This window comes from Falco biarmicus, chromosome 2, assembly GCF_023638135.1.
Source record: "Falco biarmicus isolate bFalBia1 chromosome 2, bFalBia1.pri, whole genome shotgun sequence".
In the NCBI taxonomy this organism is placed as follows: domain Eukaryota; kingdom Metazoa; phylum Chordata; class Aves; order Falconiformes; family Falconidae; genus Falco; species Falco biarmicus.
The window spans coordinates 16,456,644-16,477,060 of NC_079289.1; the positions used below are offsets into that span (position 1 = coordinate 16,456,644).

Sequence of the window (20,417 nt, forward strand, 5' to 3'; positions counted from 1 at the left end):
AAAACAGTGTTTTACAACGTAGATAGCCACCAAGTATCTCCTGTTATACAGTCTGAGGTGCAGGAACACATGTAAGTCAATGACTACATGCGCTACAGCTGCAGGTCCAGGGAGATCTGCAGGCGCAGGTGTCTCAGCCAGCATTATGCCTGAGTGGGTTTGGTCAGGATGAGGGAAGAGAGGGAAAGGGGAAAGAGGCTTCAGATGAGCAGGGAGACAAACACAACTGCAAAGATTCAGAAGGTAGACAGCTAATGGGCTCAAAAAGTGTAGATTCATTTTTGCAGTTACATGTTCATACAACCAGCCCCCACCCAAAGGTTTCCTCCTAGGAACAGCACCGCAACAGAATTACTGATGTTCTTTGCAGTTTGGGAGTCGGCATTCAACCAACCAACCCATTTTCCCTCCAGTACTTACACTTTGCAGCAACCTCTGGCTCAACTTTGATGACTGTGTACCTTCAACCAGGCGTCGCTGAGAGCTGCTTCCTTACAAACAGTGATTTCAGACCCTGCCGGAAACCTCTGACCAATTCATTCTCCATGAGTCAGAACCTAGTGCCATTATGAGGTCTACAACAGCTGGCAGGGTGACACATATGAATCTCAGTTGACCTCTGCACATATAAAAAACTGCTAACACAAGATATTGCGCAAATATATGCCGGTCGATCGAAGTCTATTTAATAACTGCCTGTGATCCTGAAAAAAAGGGGAAGCCAAATGCAATCCTAAACCTGCTCTTATTCTAATAGTAGTGTCAACCCTTCACATTTTATCCCCAAAGCAGTGGTAGTGAACATTGTTCTTGAAACTCACATTTCCAGTGACAGGCTGATATCACTTACTAGTCAGAAGTAACTTGTATAATGCCATTGTTCATGGCTCTATAAAAAACTTTAATCTTTTCCTAAAGATGCAGCACTTTAAAGAAATCAAGAAGACCCAACTTACATTTCTGAGAGAGTGATGAAAACTGGAGTATTTTTAGGCACTTCTCTGAGCTTGCTGTGCTAGTGACCTACTTGCCCTAGATTTGCTCTGTATTGAGTGCAAAAATAAGGCACATGCAGAAGGTAATTCATCTCACCTGAAGACAGGTATATAAGACAAATGGGATGAACAGTTCTCTGCAGGTGCCTTTCTTTCCTCCTCAATTATAAAAGAAGATTTAACAAGATGCCCCATTTTTCAAACCACTATATTTGGTAAAATAAACTTTTTTTTCTCTACCAGTTATGTTTCTGCCTCATTTAAACACACAGTAAGTCAGACTGAATCTAAATGTAAATGTATAAGAATCCCTTAAGCACAAGGCAAACGTACATATCTACGTACTTACATATATACACACACACTTTTCAAAGGCCTGCAGCCAGGACCTGAGATAAAGTGACTTTATGATATATTTTATAACCTAATGTGGAATTGGGAAGATTAATTGATTGACATCCAAGATTTCAAGCTACTAGCAAGAAACCTAGCTTTTTATCTTTAATTTTAATCTGAGTTTTCATGTTTACTTTTCAGGTTTGTTTGTTTTAAAAGAATATTTAAAGACACAACCATTCAGAACATACTTGTCTGCAATTAAATATAACAGCACAAGGCAAATAATTCTTTCTGCTCCCTAGGAATACGAGCTATGTCCAGTAACATTTAAAGCTCCTTTGTCTCACCATACATTTACTGCACATCCTGAATGTCATGATTTTTTAAGATGTCTGAGAACATATTCATAATAATGAAAATTATTGTTTTGACTGTGATGTGCATCAAGCTGTATTTGGACAGAAATTAGAATTCAATTAAAATTTGCATATCCCAGCATTTAAAATAGCTCTTATTTATATATCATTACCTTAATTGTGTTGAAAGCATCAGAAAAAGAAGTACCATAACATGTTTTGCATTCAAGTTTGACATAGCAAGCAAAGGAAATGTTGCCTTTTAATGAACACCCATTGCTCCTGTGCACACACACAACAGCAGCCATATTTCTGAAATTATTCATGGTCCCTAAAATAAAATGAAATGAAAATGTAAACCTTTTTGAAAGCAGCAGTGCAGGTATGTTCCTATTTGTATTTCAAATGTTTTTCTCTGCAATGCTGACTTCATACACTTGTAGTTAATTTTTACTTACGGACTGAAAGAGAAAATAATTCTGTTTGTGTTCTGTTCAGTTTTTGGTTTTTTTATAAGCCCAGATTGATTTCTCAATTTTGAGTGAACTGAAAAAAACGAAAAAAGAGTATTTCCTCTGCACTTGCCAGGTAAATTGAAACCAGGAATAACAAAAGCAAAATTTCTGTACAGCAAGTCTCAGAAGTTGAAAAAAATGCCAACATCAGCATTCAGTCTACTGTAAATATAGAATATACAGGTATTTAATGAACTACATCCCACTGTGGTATGGTTGCAAAACTTGAGCTGACCTCAAAACATAAAAATAGTTCTTGAATTCCACGCATAATTAAGAAAGCAGTATTTCAAGTAGTAGAATTTGACAGATCTCAATGAAACAGCATTTTTCAGTTATCCAATACCATGTGTTATATCTTGCAAGGTATTACATTTTGCTCACTTCAAATCTTCAAATAAGGTGTCATGATTTCAAATGGGTTTCTTTTTCAAATGAGAAAGTTGTTTGATTAATGTTTTTACTACACAATCAAGTCCTATATTTAAGAAAAAATATATTTATATTTAATCATAAAAGAAAACTTTGCAGATTTTATGAGGATTTGTGCAGAATAGTCTCTAGGGCACAGCAGTCCCAGCAGCATGCAGTAGTTTGCAATGCAATAGATGTAAGCAATATAAAAAGTAAGAAGACCTTCACAATACTATTAATTTCATCAAGATCATATTCTTCAAAACAACATATATTAGAAAGATTTTCATCGAAATATAAAACATTATTATAGCTAGGAACAACACATTTATTAGCATAGTATAAAAGTTTTATGTCCAGACAGCTCCAAAACTGTAGAAGCAAAAAAGCGTGACCTGCTTTTCTATGCCTATCAGAACAATAAAAAGTCCTGTATAGAGCTTATACGGAAAGTTGCAGAGCCTGTTAACAAAACTGTAGCATTTGGACACCTGAATTTGGAGTTAAGTCCTAGATACTCAGAGATGAGCATCAGCTTAGATGCCATGCATAATACCAGGGAGAGTGGAACTAAACAGATTTACTACACTTTGCACTTATGGGTAAGAAATCCTAACTATAAGTGACATATGTTGGAACATTCTCACTGGCTGATAGTCATTTGCTCCATATCAGGGGTTCTTCCCAAAACAGAGTTATAGAAATATAGAAGAGGGTTATTCTGAAATTATTCTGGCAGGAAGAGCCAAAGGTACATAACACAAATGTTACAGCACAGAGGCTGCATATTATCTTTAGAATGCTCTAAGGAAGCAGATATTTACAGTAGAATCAAGTAGTACTGCATAGCGTTTGATTACCTTTCCATAGATAGGCTAGCTGCTACACACACAGGTACATGCACACACAGAATCACACAGACCAGGAACCACCATTTCTTTCTTAGAAAAACAGGCTGTGGCAAGAAGGTTACAGAACATGGTTAAGGTCTCAAACCTAAATTCTTAAGAGTGCTGGAAACCAGAAGTCTCTTCAAAGATGCCCTAAGACCTCCACTTACACCCCCATCAGTGGCAGCATGAATGCAAGTCTGAACCACCTTTGCAGCAGAGGATTTCTCCACAGACAGAGCAATTGAAGGTGTCTGAGGTGCATGAGTTACATTTCAGTTTAGAAGTTGCCAGTATAGTCACAAGGAGAGACAGTAACCACTAGAGGATAATACAGCCTATAAAAGAATAACTCATAATTTTCATACTCAAAATAGATGGTATCAGCTGCTGCACCGGTGTTGACTGAGTGATCCTGATGGATTTATGAGACACAATGCTAGAACTGTTTCCTCTCAAGATTCCTCAAACATATGTTTTTTGCATACAGGACGGTCTCTAGCCACCAGATCTGGAGGAAAGCGCACATGAGGATGCTGCCTCTCATGTTTTCTGTAATATTCCTTCCTCCTCTGCCAACCACAACGGAGAAAAACCGTAACTGTTTTATAAATAGTTTAACCAGTTCTATTCCATCTCTTCTCTACTTAAAGTCAAATATGAATCTGTAGAGTATTACTGTAAGAATACCAGTTAACAACAGACATGGACCTCAATCAAACCTCAGCAGCGCTAACAGCTTCAGTACAGTTTGATTCTCAGCAGGTATCTAAAAACTCTCAGATTAACTATTAAGTGTATCTGGAAATTAGGTGCTAATTAAGTTATCTGAATACCTGAACTTTTGCAACACAAAAGCTGTAAAATATATTAGCATTTTATTTACCAGTCATTAGTAAGAGGTGAACAGCAGCTGAAACCACACTACGTTAATAAAATGACAATTACGGTAAATCGCTCTTACACAAATTGAGCACAATCACATAATATTTAAAACTGCATTATTCTCTCTCTTGGGAGCAAGGTGAAGACAGGACCTATACCCAGTGTCCATCCTCCGTGGGAAGACAAAATGGCACACACTGACACAAAATGACACAAAAAATACATATGCCTCACATGAAGTGCATGTGGACTGTCTCTCCCATGCGGCTCAGTAAGGAATACAGAGACTGAGCACATCATCTGTTTCTCTTAGCAAAAGCTGCAGTACCATGTGGAGGAACAGAAAAAAGTCAAATCTGGCAATATATCAGATTGTTTACTGGTGCAAGGCTAAGCTGTGACTTCAGTTCTTCAGGCAGGAGGGAGCCCCCGTCCAGCACACCCTGAAACAAGGGGATGCCCTTCCATTTCATCAGCCAGACATGGAGTAGGTACTTCAGCACAGAGTAAGGACTATTAACACACTATCCAACTTGCTCCAGCTTCTCTGCCTTAGTCATTATTTACGACAACACCCCTTCTATTGCCCTGTGTTTGTACACCCACCGGGAAGATTAACTGGGAAACCCGAGACAGAGTGCAGCTCCTTTCCCCACCTTCCTTCTGACACTCAGTACATGCCTGCTAATGCACATGCTCAACTTGCATAATTTTACCCTTTAGCCCTGTTATGTCTGGCCCTACAATGAATCTAACAAAAAGAAAGATAAAATTTTTAGTTCTGTTTTTATTTTGTACATTTAACAATGTTGTGTAGTCAATTTCACTTTGTACCTCATGTGAATTTGGATTTCATTTTAAAAATATGCTTCAGGTTAATCCCACGTTTAGTCTTTTTTTTTTTATTTTATTTTTTTTATTTGTCCTGGCAAGAATGGAAATGAATGGAAATGAAAATGTCTCTGTTGCTAAAATCGTTTTTATCTTCCTTTCTTTCTGGTTGCTTTCCTTTGCCTTATTCTAAGAGCAAACATTTAGCAAAAGTTTTTGAGGGCAGTGCATTTTTTTTCAATATAGAAATGTGGGGATTTGACAGATACCAGAATTCTTCAGTTTCCAGTATTGTCAGTCTATTCTCAACTTTGTTTTTCTAGGCCTCAGATGTCAGCATCGAGAAGTCACATTTTACTAACTTTTTAACAGAAATGGTGCATATGTGGGGGAAGAAAACAGACATTCCATGTGAAACCATTCAGCAACCATTATGGGTATGAACTCTATTAGTATCCACCATAAGCAAACACAGTGGATTTTGGATGTGGCATGTAGATTTCTTATAGAATATCAGCTAAATTCCTAGTAGGAGCTCCCTGGGTTTCTTCTGGTCACCTCTTTCAGCAGGCCCACTCCTGCTCTCTGAAAAACTGTGCCAGCTGCTGCAGCATGGGTAGGAACCTCTGCCAAAAAAATTTACAGAACTGCCTGGATTCACGTGCTGGCATCAGATACTGTATTTTATCCGGTAATTTGAAGAAATTTTAAACTGGCAAAAACATCAAGCCAACAAAATAACAATACAGTGAAGTTCATGCTGATTTGTCTCTTTAAGAATAGGCTTTGCTTTAGCCACCTTAAATATAAAATAAAAATTAAAAAATGACAATACTGATTTATAATAAAAAAGCAAAGGAAATACTTGTCTTCTACCCATAAAAACTGCAGAGAAGCAGAAGCCACATTAGGTGACCAGGCTGGCTATCCTCTCTAGAAAGAAACAAGGCAGCTTTGGGTATTTCTGTTCTGGTTTGGCCAATCACCTTTGAAAGTCTTTTTGAAAATGAAATGATAGAAATTCATTGTCAAAACTATGATAATATGTACTTCAGTTTGCAATCACTTTTCAAAAGCATACATGGAAATATATCCTGTCTGTCTTCTGATAAGAAAAACAGGTGACACTTTTTTCCTCAGTCAGTATTTTGACTAATGGCTTGCCTAAGGTAAGCTGAAAAGCAATCTGCCTGACAAGGCTTGATTTTAGATCCTGCAAGAGTTGGTGATGGCACAAAACACAGCAGTAGCATCAGGCATTGTTATAAGGCTGCAGACAGAAATCCTGAGACAACATCCTTGTACAAAAATAAAAGGCAGCACCTGCAAGCCTTGAAAAATATCCTGCATGTATTGCTAAAAAAGACTTTAAACCCATTCTTCAAAAAAATAAACTGGCCTGACATATCAAGTCATTATGATTTCTTCTTCATGGCCTTCCTCTGTTTCCTTATGCACTAGATGAAATCAAACCCAAGGAATGTGCAAAGAAACAAAACAAGTATAATAGTTTTCCCTGTTTTGTTCTGGTGTTTCTTTGGAGGGAAGACTGCTATTTAACTCCCATGCCGCAAGTTATCAGACAATATGTGAGAGCCAAGATATTTGACTTTTATGCAGGACATCGCACTTGCTTTTTATGATGCTCTTGTTCCCCAAAAGTGGTTATTCACATGCCCTGTTATTTTACCTCAGTATGTCACCCAGCTCTGAGCCTGCAAAAACAGTGGCAATTCTGAGCAGGAAAGTAGACAGGAGGTGGGACAGCACAGGCAACAAGGCCACAGAATTTTTAAGGATGGCTGCACCCTGGTAAGGATCTCCAGTCTTTGCCCACATGTAACGACTGCTCTGGATAGCACTTCTGCCTCTTCTGCCAGGGCTCGACCTCTACCGTGAAACAAAAGGTATTGCCATATAGTGTTACTGCCCACAGAAGAATGTCATCAAATGCATGAGCACTGCCCAGCAGAAGCCTAGTACATGTGCTGTGACCAGTTAGGGAACTGGGGAAAGAGCAGGCTGAACAGCCATGTTGATCCACTTCTCATCCTTTTCCACTTGCCACTGTGGGAATGATGGAGGTCCAGAATGAGTCCTCAGATGTGCACCAGAGTATGGCATGAGGTTCCTCTGTGGTGCAAACAAGTTTATTTTCTGGAGATGCTTGTTTCTGTGTTGTCATGTGGCCAAGGGAATTAGTTGGTTCTTTAAGTCTGTTGGGAGGCAGGTTGTAAGTACGGAGATGGGGATGTAACATGAAAACCTGGCTCTGCCATGCAGGTCCAAGGACAGTCCTAAGACAACCTGCTGCAATGGTGGGATTGTCACTGTGTCCATTTCTCAGACAGCACTCAAGACACCCTGAGTGTACTGCACAGTAAACATGGTGTGCACCGTCAGAGAACTGACTTCGGAGGTAGACACATCTGCACATGCTAATTACGTAAAAGCAGATCATATATACTAGGACCAGACAGATGACTACTATACGATGCAAGAATTTTATCTCTTGCTCAAAATAAGAGGTTAACTTTGGCTCCCGTTTTCTAAGATCTAATGAGTGATGGGAATTGGTGAGAAATGCGTATCATGTCATTAAGGTCTCTTGGGTGACAAGTGTCAAAAATGAAACCAAGCCTACCTAGGCAAAGAATTGTTCTCTGCCATTATGAGGATGGAAGGAGCAAAGAATATATTTCCTCTTGTCACAACTACATAGCCATCCTACCAGAACAACAATGATACACACAGGCATAGGGGTTTGGTAGCCCCAGGTCACACCATAAGGTCAGCAATAAAGCAAACCAGCACCCCCTGTGCTGACTTCCAAATATTCAGCAACCTAACAGTAACATGAAGGGTGGCTTACAACAGCAAGGGAACAGACATACAACCTGGTCCAGGAAAAGAAACAGTACCATAACTTTGGGGCTTTCTATCGATTTCAAAGCAGCACATTCTCTGCAGGCTTCTTGATGAGGTCTTAAACACTTTCACTGACATGTGGATGTGTTAGCAAAATCATTCCTATCAGTGTTTATCCCTGCTGAGACATTGTGATTAAGAAGCTGTGTTGGTCCATTTCCACAAAGAATCTCAAGGCATTATTACCACCTACTTGCTGTTTTCATGCAACACTACTGTCACTGTTTGCTAAAGAAAAGGATTTATCTTTCAGGCAAATTCCTGGTTCAAAAATTAAGGGCAAAAGGGTACATAAAGGGTTTCCAAATTCCACAGTACTTCTGGTAATCAACATTCTGTGTACCTATTTTTATTCCTTCTCTCTCACCAGTCTGGGTCTCTGTTTTATTCTCAATACACTTTTACTGTGAGTCACATCAGATTAGAAATACATTCAACTATGAGAAAAATCTTCTACAATTGCTCCAAGAAGAAACAATAACAAAAGCCCACGCATATTAGACTTGGAGCCTCTTTAAAACTAAAAACCAAACAGAAAAACAATGTAAGACAGAAATACTGACAGGTTTCCTTAAGGTCTTGTTTAGAAATGTACTGCAGCTGAAGTTTCTTGCAGGATATCCTGTGGATGACACACGAGATTGTCAGTATAGGAGAAAAAGCAGCCAGATACATGAACTCACAAGGCTTTGTTCTGTACTTCAGCTACACAATATGTAACTACATCAGCTACCCCTTCATCTCTCTCAGTGCAAAGGATTTTGGTTTTCTTCCAGTGTATGGACACTAATTGAATATCTTAACTGAGTATTGTAAAGCTTACCTACATGAGCCCCTTTCTGCAAGAAAGACATCAAGGTGCTGGAGTACTTCCAAAGAGTAATGAAGCTGGTGAAAAATCCAGAGAACAAGTCTTAGGAGGAGCAGCTGAAGGAACTGGGTTTGTTTAGCTTGGAGGCAAGGAGGCTCATGGAAGACCTTACTGCTCTCTAGAACCTCCTGAAAGGAGGTTGTAGCGAGGTGGAGGTCAGTCTCTTTTCCCAAGTAACAAGCAATAGGAAAAGAGGAAACAGCCTCAGCTTGCACCAGGGGAAGTTTAGATTGGGTATTAGAGAAAAATTTATTCACTGAAGTTTGTCAAGCATTGGAACAGGCTGCCCCGGGGAAGCAGCTGAGTCACCCACCATCCCAGGAGGTATTTAAAAGATGTGTAGATGTGGTGCTCAGGGACATGGTTTAGTGGTGGACTTGGCAATGTTAGGTTTACAGTTGGACTTGATGATCTTGAAGGTCTTTTCCAACCTGTGATTCCGTGATCCTAATAACAAACTCATCACTGAACTCCTAAGGATCTACTTTTATCCTAGATTAATTCACCTAAACTGTGAGCCAGACCCTGCTGCAGGAAGACCTGATGAAAGTTTTGTCATCGATTTCAGTTCAATGAAGGTCAAGACAGCTATTTTTCATGTTTTTCATGGACCTAGTGTTTAATAAATACTTTGACAGAGTCTAACATCATCAAGTCCCAATGCACAGCAGGGCTAAAATACATTGGCAGGAAGTTTGTACAGAAGGTAAAAAGTACATTCTCCTGCACCATCTCCAAATGTGCAGAGCTCTCACTGCCAAAGCAGAAATATGGGATGTTGGCCTTCACGGCACGGGACACAGATCAAAAGGGAAGCATGAAACTGAAGATTAATCAAGTACAATGGGAAGCTCAAGATCATGTAGGATTTATTCACTACCAAAAACATTAGAGTCAAACCCAAACTCCCTAAAGAAAATCTAGCCAATTTGACACTATAAACAGGACATTGCCTTAGCTCTGTAAACAGGATTGGGTTGAAACAAACTGCCAAGTGATCTAACACAATCCAGTATTTTAGCCAAGAGATCTTCACCAGAAGCAGTGATTAAGTGGTCTCTTTTATCCAAAATGTGATATAATGTAATCAGCCTCATAAATATAATAGCAGCATTTTTAGAGGCAATTCTTGAATACAACTTGACTCAACTAATTAAAAGAAGCACTACTAATTTTTCCTGCATTAGTGGGCAAATTCTTACTAATGAGAATGCCAACACAGAGCCTTCATGGTATTTCTTAGGACTCATTTAATATCCTAGTGTCAAACCCCTGCAGGTCCAGAAAAGCCAGAGCAGGCAGGGGCAGAAACCCCTTCTGTAGGGTTGGGAACATACTATGAACATTGAGAGCTAGCTCAAAACTTCTCAGCTGCTTAGGCAAAATTGAATGTTCCTACACAAGGAATGGAGGAGGAAGGCAAGGAGAAGGGACACAGCGGGGCTAAGATACATCAGAGAACGAGAATACATGTAATTGCTACTGCTGTACATGGAAAAGGGTTAGAGTGGGAAAGAGGGAGAGCAGGACAGAAGAGACAAGGAAGGTGACCACTGCTGCTGAGGCAGGGTAGGTACCATGGCCACCCCTCTGTCAGCTGCAGTAGGTGCCATTACAGAATGGCTGAGGTTGGAAGGGACCTCTGGAGGTCATAATTATTGCTCTGGAGCCAAAAAGGAACTGGACATTTTGAAGCCTTTTGGACTCTGGTATCGCAGGCCGCTGCCTACTTTTCTTGTGTTCAGAGCCAGTCCTATGAGGTATTTTATTTGCTGTTAAAAGAGCTCACTCTGTAATTTGCTGCAGATATATTTTAATGTAAGCAAGACTATCCATGTAAAAAAGACTGGAGCATAAAACATAAAAAATTCTGCTGCATCTTTTGTATATATAGTATTATTAGAGGTATGAAACGAAAGCCATTCCCTGCCCTTCTAATTTACTGTTCTCCAAAGGAGTTTCTTGCTGTATAAATAATACACATTTTGCAGATCTGTTCCTTTTATGTAATATTTACACCCAGCCTAAGAAGGAGTGCCAGAAATATAATGTTGTGAATTTGTATATTATTTTTTGAAAGAATCTGTGCCTTCAATAATTCTTTGTCCTATACGTTCCTTTTTATTTAATATAAATTATAACAGCATGTAAATTACTTCCAGAACTTCCACTCACAACCAGGAATACTGACAAACATTTTTAAACATAACTGTTCCTTTCAACCCAAAACACTATAAAGCTAATGACATCATGTAACCAGTATCTTAACTACCTCAAATGGTTAGGCTCAAATATTTGCCTAACACTTCATTCTTCAACTAGGAATTTGAAAAGTTAAATTAAAACTTGGGGCTTTTTTTTTAGTATTCTAAAAAAACAATGCTTGGGGTACAATATTTTTATGATTTTAATGCTGATTTGGTACCAATTATATGAAGTACACATTTTCTCATTTCCCTGTGCCTCTGTCCTCTGATTCATGTTTTAAATATGTACACATATATATCCTAGATAATATGTAAAAGATATATATTTATTCTGCATATGAATATACATAATATTAATGCCTATGATAAATATGCATCATATTTTTCATTAATTTAACAAAATATTTGACAAATACATTTCACAAAAACACAGTGACAAAGGATGAGGAAAAGGCTGAGGTACTCAATGCCTTCTTTGTCTCAGACTGTAATAGTAAGACCAGTTGCTCTCTGGGTGCCCTGTCCCCCGAGCTGGAAGACAGGGGCAGGGAGCAGAAAGAAGCCCCCATAATCCAAGGGGAAAGGGTCAGCCACCTGCTGCGCCACTCAGACACACACAAGGCTATGGGGCCGGATGGGATCCACGCAAGGGTACTGGCGGAGCTGGCAGATTTGCTCACCAAAACACTTTCCGTCATCTATCATCAGTCCTGGCTAACTGGGGAGGTCCCAGTTGACAGGCACTTTGCAAATGGGATGCCCGTTTACAAGCAGGGCTGGAAGGAGGATCTACAGGGACCTACAGGCCTGTCAGTCTGACCTCAGTGCCACAGAAGGTTATGGAGCAGATCATCTCCATATCCAGACGATATCCAGCAGATCCACCAGATGGCACATATAGGACAACCAGGTGATCAGGCCCAGCCAGCACGGGTTTATGAAAGGCAGGTCCTGCTTGATGAACTTGACCTCCTCCCATGACAAGATGGCCCGCTTAATGGATGAGGGAAAGGCTGTGGACGTTGTCTACCTAGACTTTAGTAAATCCTTTGACACCGTTTCCCACAGCATTCTCCTGGAGAAACTGGCTGCTCATGACTTGGATGGGCCTACTCTACTGAGTGAAATACTGGCTGGAAGGCTGTGCCCAAAGAGTGGTGGTGAAGGGAGCTACATCCAGCTGGTGGCTGGTCCCAAGTGGTGTTCCCCAGGGCTCAGTACTGGGGCCAGTCCTCTTTAATATCTTTGCCAGTGATCTGGGTGAGGGGGTCAAAGTGTACCCTCACCTCAGTAAGTTTGCAGATGACACCAGGCTGGGTGGCAGTGTTGATCTGCTGGAGGGCAGGAAGGCTCTGCAGAGGGATCTGGACAGGCTGGACTGATGGGGCGAGGCCAGCTGTGTGAAGTTCAACAGGCCCGGGTCCTGCACTGCACTTGGGTCACAACAGCCCCACAAAACACAACAGGCTTGGGGAAGAGTGGCTGGAAAGCTGCCAGGCAGAAAATGACCTTGGGGTGCTCATTGATGGCCAGCAGTGTGCCCAGGTGGCCAAGAAGGCCAACAGCATCCTGGCTTGTATCCAAAACAGTGTGACCAGCAGTACTAGGGAAAAGATTGTCCACCTGTACTTGGCAGTGATGGGGTCATACCTCAAATACTGTGTTCAGTTTTGGGCCCCTCACTGCAAGATGGATGTAGAGGTGCTGCAGCATGTCCAGGGAAGGGCAACGGAGCTGGTGAAGGGTCTGGAGCACAAGTCTGATGGGGAGCAGCTGAGGGAACTGGGGGTGTTCAGCCTGGCGGAAAGGAGGCTGAGGGGAGACCTTATTGCTCTCTACAACTACCTGAAAAGAGGCTGTAGGGAGGTGGTGGCAGGTCTCCTTTCCCAGGTAGCAAGTGATAGGACAAGAGAAAACAGTCCCAGGTTGCACCAAGGAAGTTTAGATTAGAAATTAGGGAAAATTTCTTCACCAAAGGGGTTGTTGAGCAACAGGCTGCCCAGGGAAGTGGTTGAGTCACCCTCCCTGGCGGTACTTAAGACATGTAGATGTGTTGCTTAGGGACATGGTTTAGTGGTGGACTTGGCAGTGCTGGGTTAGCAGTTGGACACAATGATCTTAAAGGTCTTTTCCAACTGAAACAATTCTAAATTTTGCAAATACTTGTACTCTTGCTTCATTGTAAGGTATAATTAGTTTTACTTTACATCATCTCACTTACATCTAAGCTATTTGAGGTTTGCTACCACAGAATCCTGTAGAACTTGGCCCATGACTTTAATGGTATTATGAAGATCCTCAAAGTTAAAGATATGAAGAATATTATTGCATTAATGATCCTCTGTGAGTTTTGTATTTATGCCTGTTCCTGAGTGCTTTATAAAATGCAACATCTCTGTGGGATCACAGTGAAAAAAAAAAAAAAATCAGAATTTTCAGCAGTGCTCCATTTCTAAGAGTCAGAGCAATACAATTATCAAGTTTTCTCTGCAAGCCTTTTAAGATTTAGCTGGCTTAATTAAGTTTCATATAAATATATTTTAAAAAACCCAAACCAACATGTATTGAAAGACTGGCTGGAGAGTTTGTACTGACTTCCCCTATATGATATACATCTACCCAATAAAACATGTTTCAAAGCTCCTTTGGAGAATTCCTCCATGCTGCCTGCTGCTGAGTCAGGTTTGGAATTCTCACTCAATACCCTTTAATACTTCAGTCCAAACAGTTAATTATACTGATAAGAGACATCATCAAAGTTAAACAACAGTAGAGCAAAGTGCATTACCACAGGTAAATTACTAAGTTGTTTTTTTAATCTGATGAAGCCTGAAATACACATATTTTTTTACAAAACCTACAAAAAAATCAGGAAAATAAAGCTTACAAAAGCAAATTTATTTTAGCTGTTTTCCAGTTGACATAATTTTGTTACCAAAGTCCTTTAAGAACGCATGTATATAAGCCTATTATAAAAGAATTCAATTAATAATCCAAAAACTGAGGTTCCTATACCACTAGTAAATACAGGAGTCATTTCAAAGTGGTATGACAAAAACTCAAAATAATTATGCCTTCTCCCAAGAGCAGACATTTAACATCTATTTGGTGAGAGGATGCTACCCAAATTATCAAATGCTTTTCACTGTGCTTAAGTACAGTGAAGCACAAGGAAGGGGAGGGTAGAGTTAATGGCATACATCTCTTTGGACACACCATCAAAAGCCAAATTCTGTTGCCATTTCCCTAGAATGCCAACATGCAATTTTTCTTTGTATTTTCATGTGCACAAGCAAACCAAGATTTGGAAATCCTGATTTTTTTGATTCATAATGAAAACTGCAAGAGCCCAGAATCTTATCTTAAGTCATCTGATATTATGTTTTCAAATTCACATCAGCAGATACTGATTCCATGGCTTTCGGTTGTTTACATACTGAAATTATCTGACACTATGCTGTTCTCTGTCTTTTCTTTAAACTTTGGGGTTTAAACTTTAAAATATGCATAGTGATGCTTAATCTGAGTATACAGACTAGACATATTTTCCTAGGTGGAGCATTCATACAAATATTTATTCAATAACAGATAAGAACGAGCAATTGATGTTTCAGTTAGACACCATACAGTAAAAAATATTACTTAGCATTTTCCATATCCACTTTTAATCTCCAAGTACACATAAACAACCAAAATAGCAGAAACAAAGTATCAGACTTCTTGTAATTAGGCAGTATTATCTGCATACTGCAAATTTGGAAAGTGAGGCAAAGAGAACAATGGAAGCATCTGGAAGTCCTCTCCATTATTCTGAAGAACTTCAGAGGACTTAACAGGTAACGGCATTAATAAACACTTTAAGTAAGTACCACTACACGTGCTATAAATGTGGCTGGCATCTCCAGGACACTTCAAAAAATTGATTAGTGCTACACTGGACAGCTGAGTCATCAATGCCTGTCCTTCCACCAGGACAAGAGGATGCCTTGTAAGCAGGTTATTTATATTCTTAATATCTTCAGCAGGAAGTACAGTCTGGTTAGGTTTGGTAGTCATTGAATGGCACTTTTTTTTAATGTGCTACTCTTTATCTATAGATTTCTTCTCAGAGCAACCTCGGTCTTAAGTAAGAGTGATTACAAATAGTCCAACCTCTTTTTGCCAAAAAGAAGAAAGACAATCTTGAATCACGCACAGTGCAAAGGTTTGTTTTGGCCAGAAGCAAGACCAAGCCTCTGTATTAAAGCTCTGTGTATGCAGTATCACTAGTTCACCCTGCTTGCAGGTAACAGAAAACTGGAATCCAAAGGATTATTTTCTTTTTTTAATAAAATGTGCAGGTGGTCTTGGATTTGCCAAGATATAACATTTTCTTGAAGAGCTGAACAGACCTTGCTTCGTCTTCAGTATCTCTCTTAACTCCACAACATAATAATCATGATCAACAACCCAGGGCATTAAATTGTTTTTTGTCCCTGCTGTGCATTTTGAGAGAGACTGTTGGAACATACTATCCTCAGTGCATTGTGTCTTCTTAGATCCTGTTCCATACTGTCATGTCTGCAAACATTTACAAAGCAAAAAATACTGTCTCACTCAGCAATGCTATTCCATATCAGCCCTTCACACCAAAACAAGAAACAAACACCACTGAAAATTATAAAAGACAGAAATACTTCTACTGGCCTACAGCCAACTATGGTCTAACACTTTGCTTGTAAGCTAATCACATGCTTACAACATTTGGAATCTAGCTCATAACCTCTGGCTGCACAAATACAGACCATTAGCCAACAAACTCAAGCAACAGTTTGATTCATTTAAGTAAAATCAGAGTGATCAGCAGCTGATCTATTGTGGATGCTGTGACCTGATGCCCAGCTCCACTGGCCATATGAGAACACACCTTCCTTTGCAGAGAAAAAAGCAAGAAAATTCCCAAGCACAAGGACAGCAAGGCTGCAGCACGCTACGTATCTGCATGTGGTCTTCCTCAAACTGTGCTACCTCCTCAGTGCATGGGTAACATCCACTGAAGGACTGCAGAGGTGTCTGGCTTCAGCATGGGTGTGTTTTACTATGTCTGTAGGCTGTAGGTCTAACTAGCATATGGCCCAAGGAGGGCCAAAGGTAGCATTTAATTTCACATAGATCTGCTTCTTTCAAACAGCCCCAGTACCAGTCCCCCCGACACCTAGAACGTCCAGCCACTACAAGCTGTGGAAGATATTTAAAGATACAAAGCTTAATCACAACATCAAATGATCACAACTAGGAAAAGAGCAATTAACTAATCATTTCACATAGGCTTATTCTCTTCATCACCTCAAGAAGCAATTTCACTACAGGAAGTCTTCTGTGGAGTAAAACACCCGTCACACTGCCAGTAAGCGGAAAATGTTATAAATATTAGGGGTTACTGATTTTTTTCATTGACTCTACAGAGAAGATCAGCATAGAACACATTTTGAAGTTCTAAGTAAATCACTGCAGTTTTCCATGAAAAAGCTTGTTTGGAGTTTGACTTGGAAGGAAGCTTGCTTAGCTTAGTTCAGAGATGGTCTCAGTTTTTCTATGAAGTTTAAGATGGCAGGCTAACAAGTCATGAAGCTTGATAAAATACACAATAGTTTTAAAGAATGAAACAGAAATAATGGATGTATGCTTTTATTACAACCACATACATATTTTTTTATTAGACTAAATTTGACTTCTGAGGCAGAAGAAACTGCAGCTCTGTCTTGTTTCCAAAGTCACTATCTCAGTTCTAGGAAAAAGCATCTTTACCTTCTCTATGCCTTCTTTCAGTGTCTAGGAAAGGCATACAAAAGATTATTAAGTTCAATATGGCTCCAAATTGAAACAAAAACGTCTTCCTAAATGAAATGTATACCCATTACACACACTGTATACATGCTGAAAAATAAACACTGGCAAATACAGAGTACAATCTTGGAAAAGGCTCAAGTGACTGGGTTTTTGAAAAGAGTTTATAAAATGTATAAATTCTGGCAACTGGAAGACGTTAACTTGCAAGACTGAACTTAAGTAACTCTTCATTTTCAGGGAGAGGATCTTGCATTTTGCTCTGCACGAAGGTATCCTGCCATGTGCAAAAGTGGGTCCTCCCTCATGGGAAGTCGCAACACGACAGGCTGCTCCCCAACCAGAGGCTCATAGCCCCTCCCAAACCAAAAAGACCTGGTTTTCTTTATCTTTAATCACAAACAAATGGATTCCAAATGTGAATTTCAGTGGTGCTGTTTTTATAAAGCCTCCACATTCATTCATCGAGAGGCCACAGCACATGCCCACGCTGACCGCACACTTGAGACGCTTGTGTCCCTTGACAGCACCTCGGCTGTCGGGTTGTCTGTCAGCGGCTCACAGCAGGAAACGCACGGGTCAGGGAGACCGAACCCCCCTTCCTAACAGGCAGGCAGCGTCCAAACGGCTGCGGCCACCCTCCTTGGCGCTCACCATCACCGCACTGCCTACTCCTGCCAACCATGCGGCGGGCACAAGGGACGAAGCTAGTCCTCACGGGGCACAGCCCAGCAGACCCAGGCGAACACTCAGCTCCAGGCCCAAACCCTCCCGCCAAGGCAAGCCCTCCACCAGGAGGCTGGCACTCCGCGAGCCATCGCAGGAGCCGAAAGCGGCGACAGACCGCATGGAGGCCGGGAGAGGAGCCGCGCTCCCGCCAAGCACCCCTGAGGTGACGGCGGCGCCGCCCCTGCCGCGCCCTGAGGCCGCCGCGCACCTTCCCTCGCCCAGCACACACCGCCCCAGCGGGGACAGCGCACCGGCGCCGCGCAGGCCGGGGCCGCCACGAACTCGCGTCAAAGGCTCAGAGAGGAGACGGGGCCCACGGGTGCCGACGGTCGCCGGGCGGGGCGACCCCTCCACGGCAGCAGGGACCGGGCACACCGCGCCGGCCGGGTCGAGGTGCCGCCCGCAGCCCGGAGGGCGCCCCCGGCTGCCCGGAAACCTCCTCGAAGTTGCCCGGAGAAGTTTGGGACCGCCTGGAGGAGCAGCCGCCAGGCAGAGCCGCCCCCTCAGCCCACACCCTCCACCTGGCCACACGCTCCCGGGCCGACCCCCGCCGGCCTCCCAGGGACGGGACCCCCGCCCGGACAGACACCCCCACCGGCTCCGGGGACGCGGCCGCCGCTCCCGGGGAAGGGGCCACGGCAGCTCCTGGGCCGCGCTCGGGGCTTCCTCTGCAAACGCAGCCCTTGGGAATAAAGAGGACTGAGGGACACTTACCATCTCGCCTGATATTCGAGGACCGCAAGGCTTTTATAGATCCGCTCTGGGCAGGGGCAGTGGTGCCCTGACGGCTGCAAAAGTTCGCACAGACGACAGCGTAGAGGAGGAGGAGGATGAGCAGTTGCATTGGGATCCGCTGTGAATGGGACCGTGTCTCTGCAAAGAAACCCGGCTCTCCCCACCGAGGGTGCTTCCCTCTGTCGTGTTCTCTCCCCCTTCCCGGACTTTTTGGTTGTTGTTGCGGATTGCTTCTGTGTTTGGGGGAGTTGTAGGGGGGGGGGGGGGGGGGGGCTAAGGGGGGTTGTGGGTGGTAAAGAAAAAAAGGCACAAAAAACCCCCACCAAACCCAAAACAAAACCCCCACACAGCACCCCAACAGCAAGCACAGCTGCCGAGTTACTCCCCGAGTTGCCCCCAAACTTCCTGCATGCTGAACTTTCTGCTGCGCTTCTGGCGCCGGCCCGACTCGGTAAAGGTGAGAAACCCCCGGGACGGGACGGCCGCCCCCTCCCCTCGGCCGGCAGCGCCGTGACCCACGTCGCAGGCGGGGGTGCTGCCGCCGCCGCGCTCCCCTGCGGCCGCTGCGGAGCAGCTCCGCGCCCCGCTGCTGGGCTGCGCCGCGCCGCTCCCCTCCGCTCCGCACGAGCCGCCGCTGGGGTCTGGAGCGGCGGGAGCGCCCCGCGCTCCGCGGCGGGGGCCGGGGGAGAGGCGGCCCGGGGGAAGGGGGCGGCCCGGGGCAGGGAGGCGGGCGGGCGCGGTGCCCGGGCCCTCCCTGGGCTGTACCGGCCGCGCCGGCTCCAGCCCCGGCAGAGAGTGGCAGGAGGGGTGGTGCGGGGGAGGCTGGCCCCGGTGTGGAGTGAACCTGCCCTGCCGGGACCAGCGGGGGGGTCCGGTGGGAGCCGTGTGCCAGGGGCTGTCCGCCAGCAGAGGCCACGCACCCAAGTGTCCCGTCACCCTCGGGCCCGCGGTGGCCACGTAAAGCTCATCCCTTGGGCTGGAGTGACTCAAATCACTGAGTTGCACTAGGGCGGGTGCAGAGATTTAGTGGAGTAACTGGTGAAAACAAAGTGGAGAAAACCCACAGCTGTCCATGGGAGAAATGCATGGGCTCTTCTGTCATGCCAAGCACTGTCCAAAGCTTTTCAGAAAAAGTTAATTCCTACTAATTTAGACCCTCATTAAATCGGGTCTGGTATTAAAAGATTGTATTACTGCCTGGAAGAGTTTAGGTCTCAACCAAAGGTATGTGAGGATTGTGATCGGATTGCTGTTTTAATACTCCTTCCTTCCATTAGCTGCAATGAAAATAATCCAGTGAAGACACAGAAAAAACAATCCGGTTCTAACAGTTCTCTAATAAATCCTAACCTACTCAGTTTATTTCTTAAGACATTTAATGTAGTCTTAGCCAGTCTAACAAATTGTAATACGCTGCCAGACCTTTAACAACTTGAAACACCCCAGTAGTAGAAGAAGAATGTTGATACAGTGCTGTATCAGGAATATTGGATGAGTCCTGCTACACTCAGAAGACTGCCTCTGGCTGTATGAAACATTTTCTCCAAGAGCATGTTAGGATGACAATGGGACTGAAACATCTTGTATGTCTTAAGGAACCGGTAGGGTGCAATTCTGTTATGCATAATTCATGGTTCTTTATCCCTTTCATGTTCCCCAAAACTGACAGTGAACCTAATCCTGCTCCCATGTGGTAGATAATGGAAAGGCTCCAACAGTGCTTCATTTGCGAGCAGATGTGCCTATATTCTAGGTGCCCATTTCAGAGGGGAAACGGGGAAGGTGGCCAATCCAATTGTCCTAATGGAAGAGGAAAGTCAAGTAGAGGACATAGAGCAAATGAAGGTAGGGGGAGCCGTGGAGATGTCTTCTGTTCATCCAGTCAATGTGTCTTCC

At 42.9% G+C, this 20,417-nt stretch overlaps 1 protein-coding gene across 3 annotated transcripts in view; it reads right to left on the bottom strand.

The window, feature by feature from the left end:
* PDGFD (platelet derived growth factor D) overlaps positions 1 to 19,295 on the bottom strand; it is a 148,264-nt gene extending 128,969 nt beyond the window's left edge. Inside the window, exon 1 of one of the 3 annotated variants that reach the window (XM_056329667.1) lies at positions 18,501 to 19,295. In XM_056329667.1, coding sequence (XP_056185642.1) covers positions 18,501 to 18,630 — 130 coding nt within the window. In that variant the 5' untranslated portion in view covers positions 18,631 to 19,295. The remainder of the gene's footprint in view (positions 1 to 18,500) is intronic. The other 2 variants (XM_056329669.1, XM_056329666.1) reach the window with 2 other exon arrangements.
* Positions 19,296 to 20,417: the final 1,122 nt, after the last annotated feature.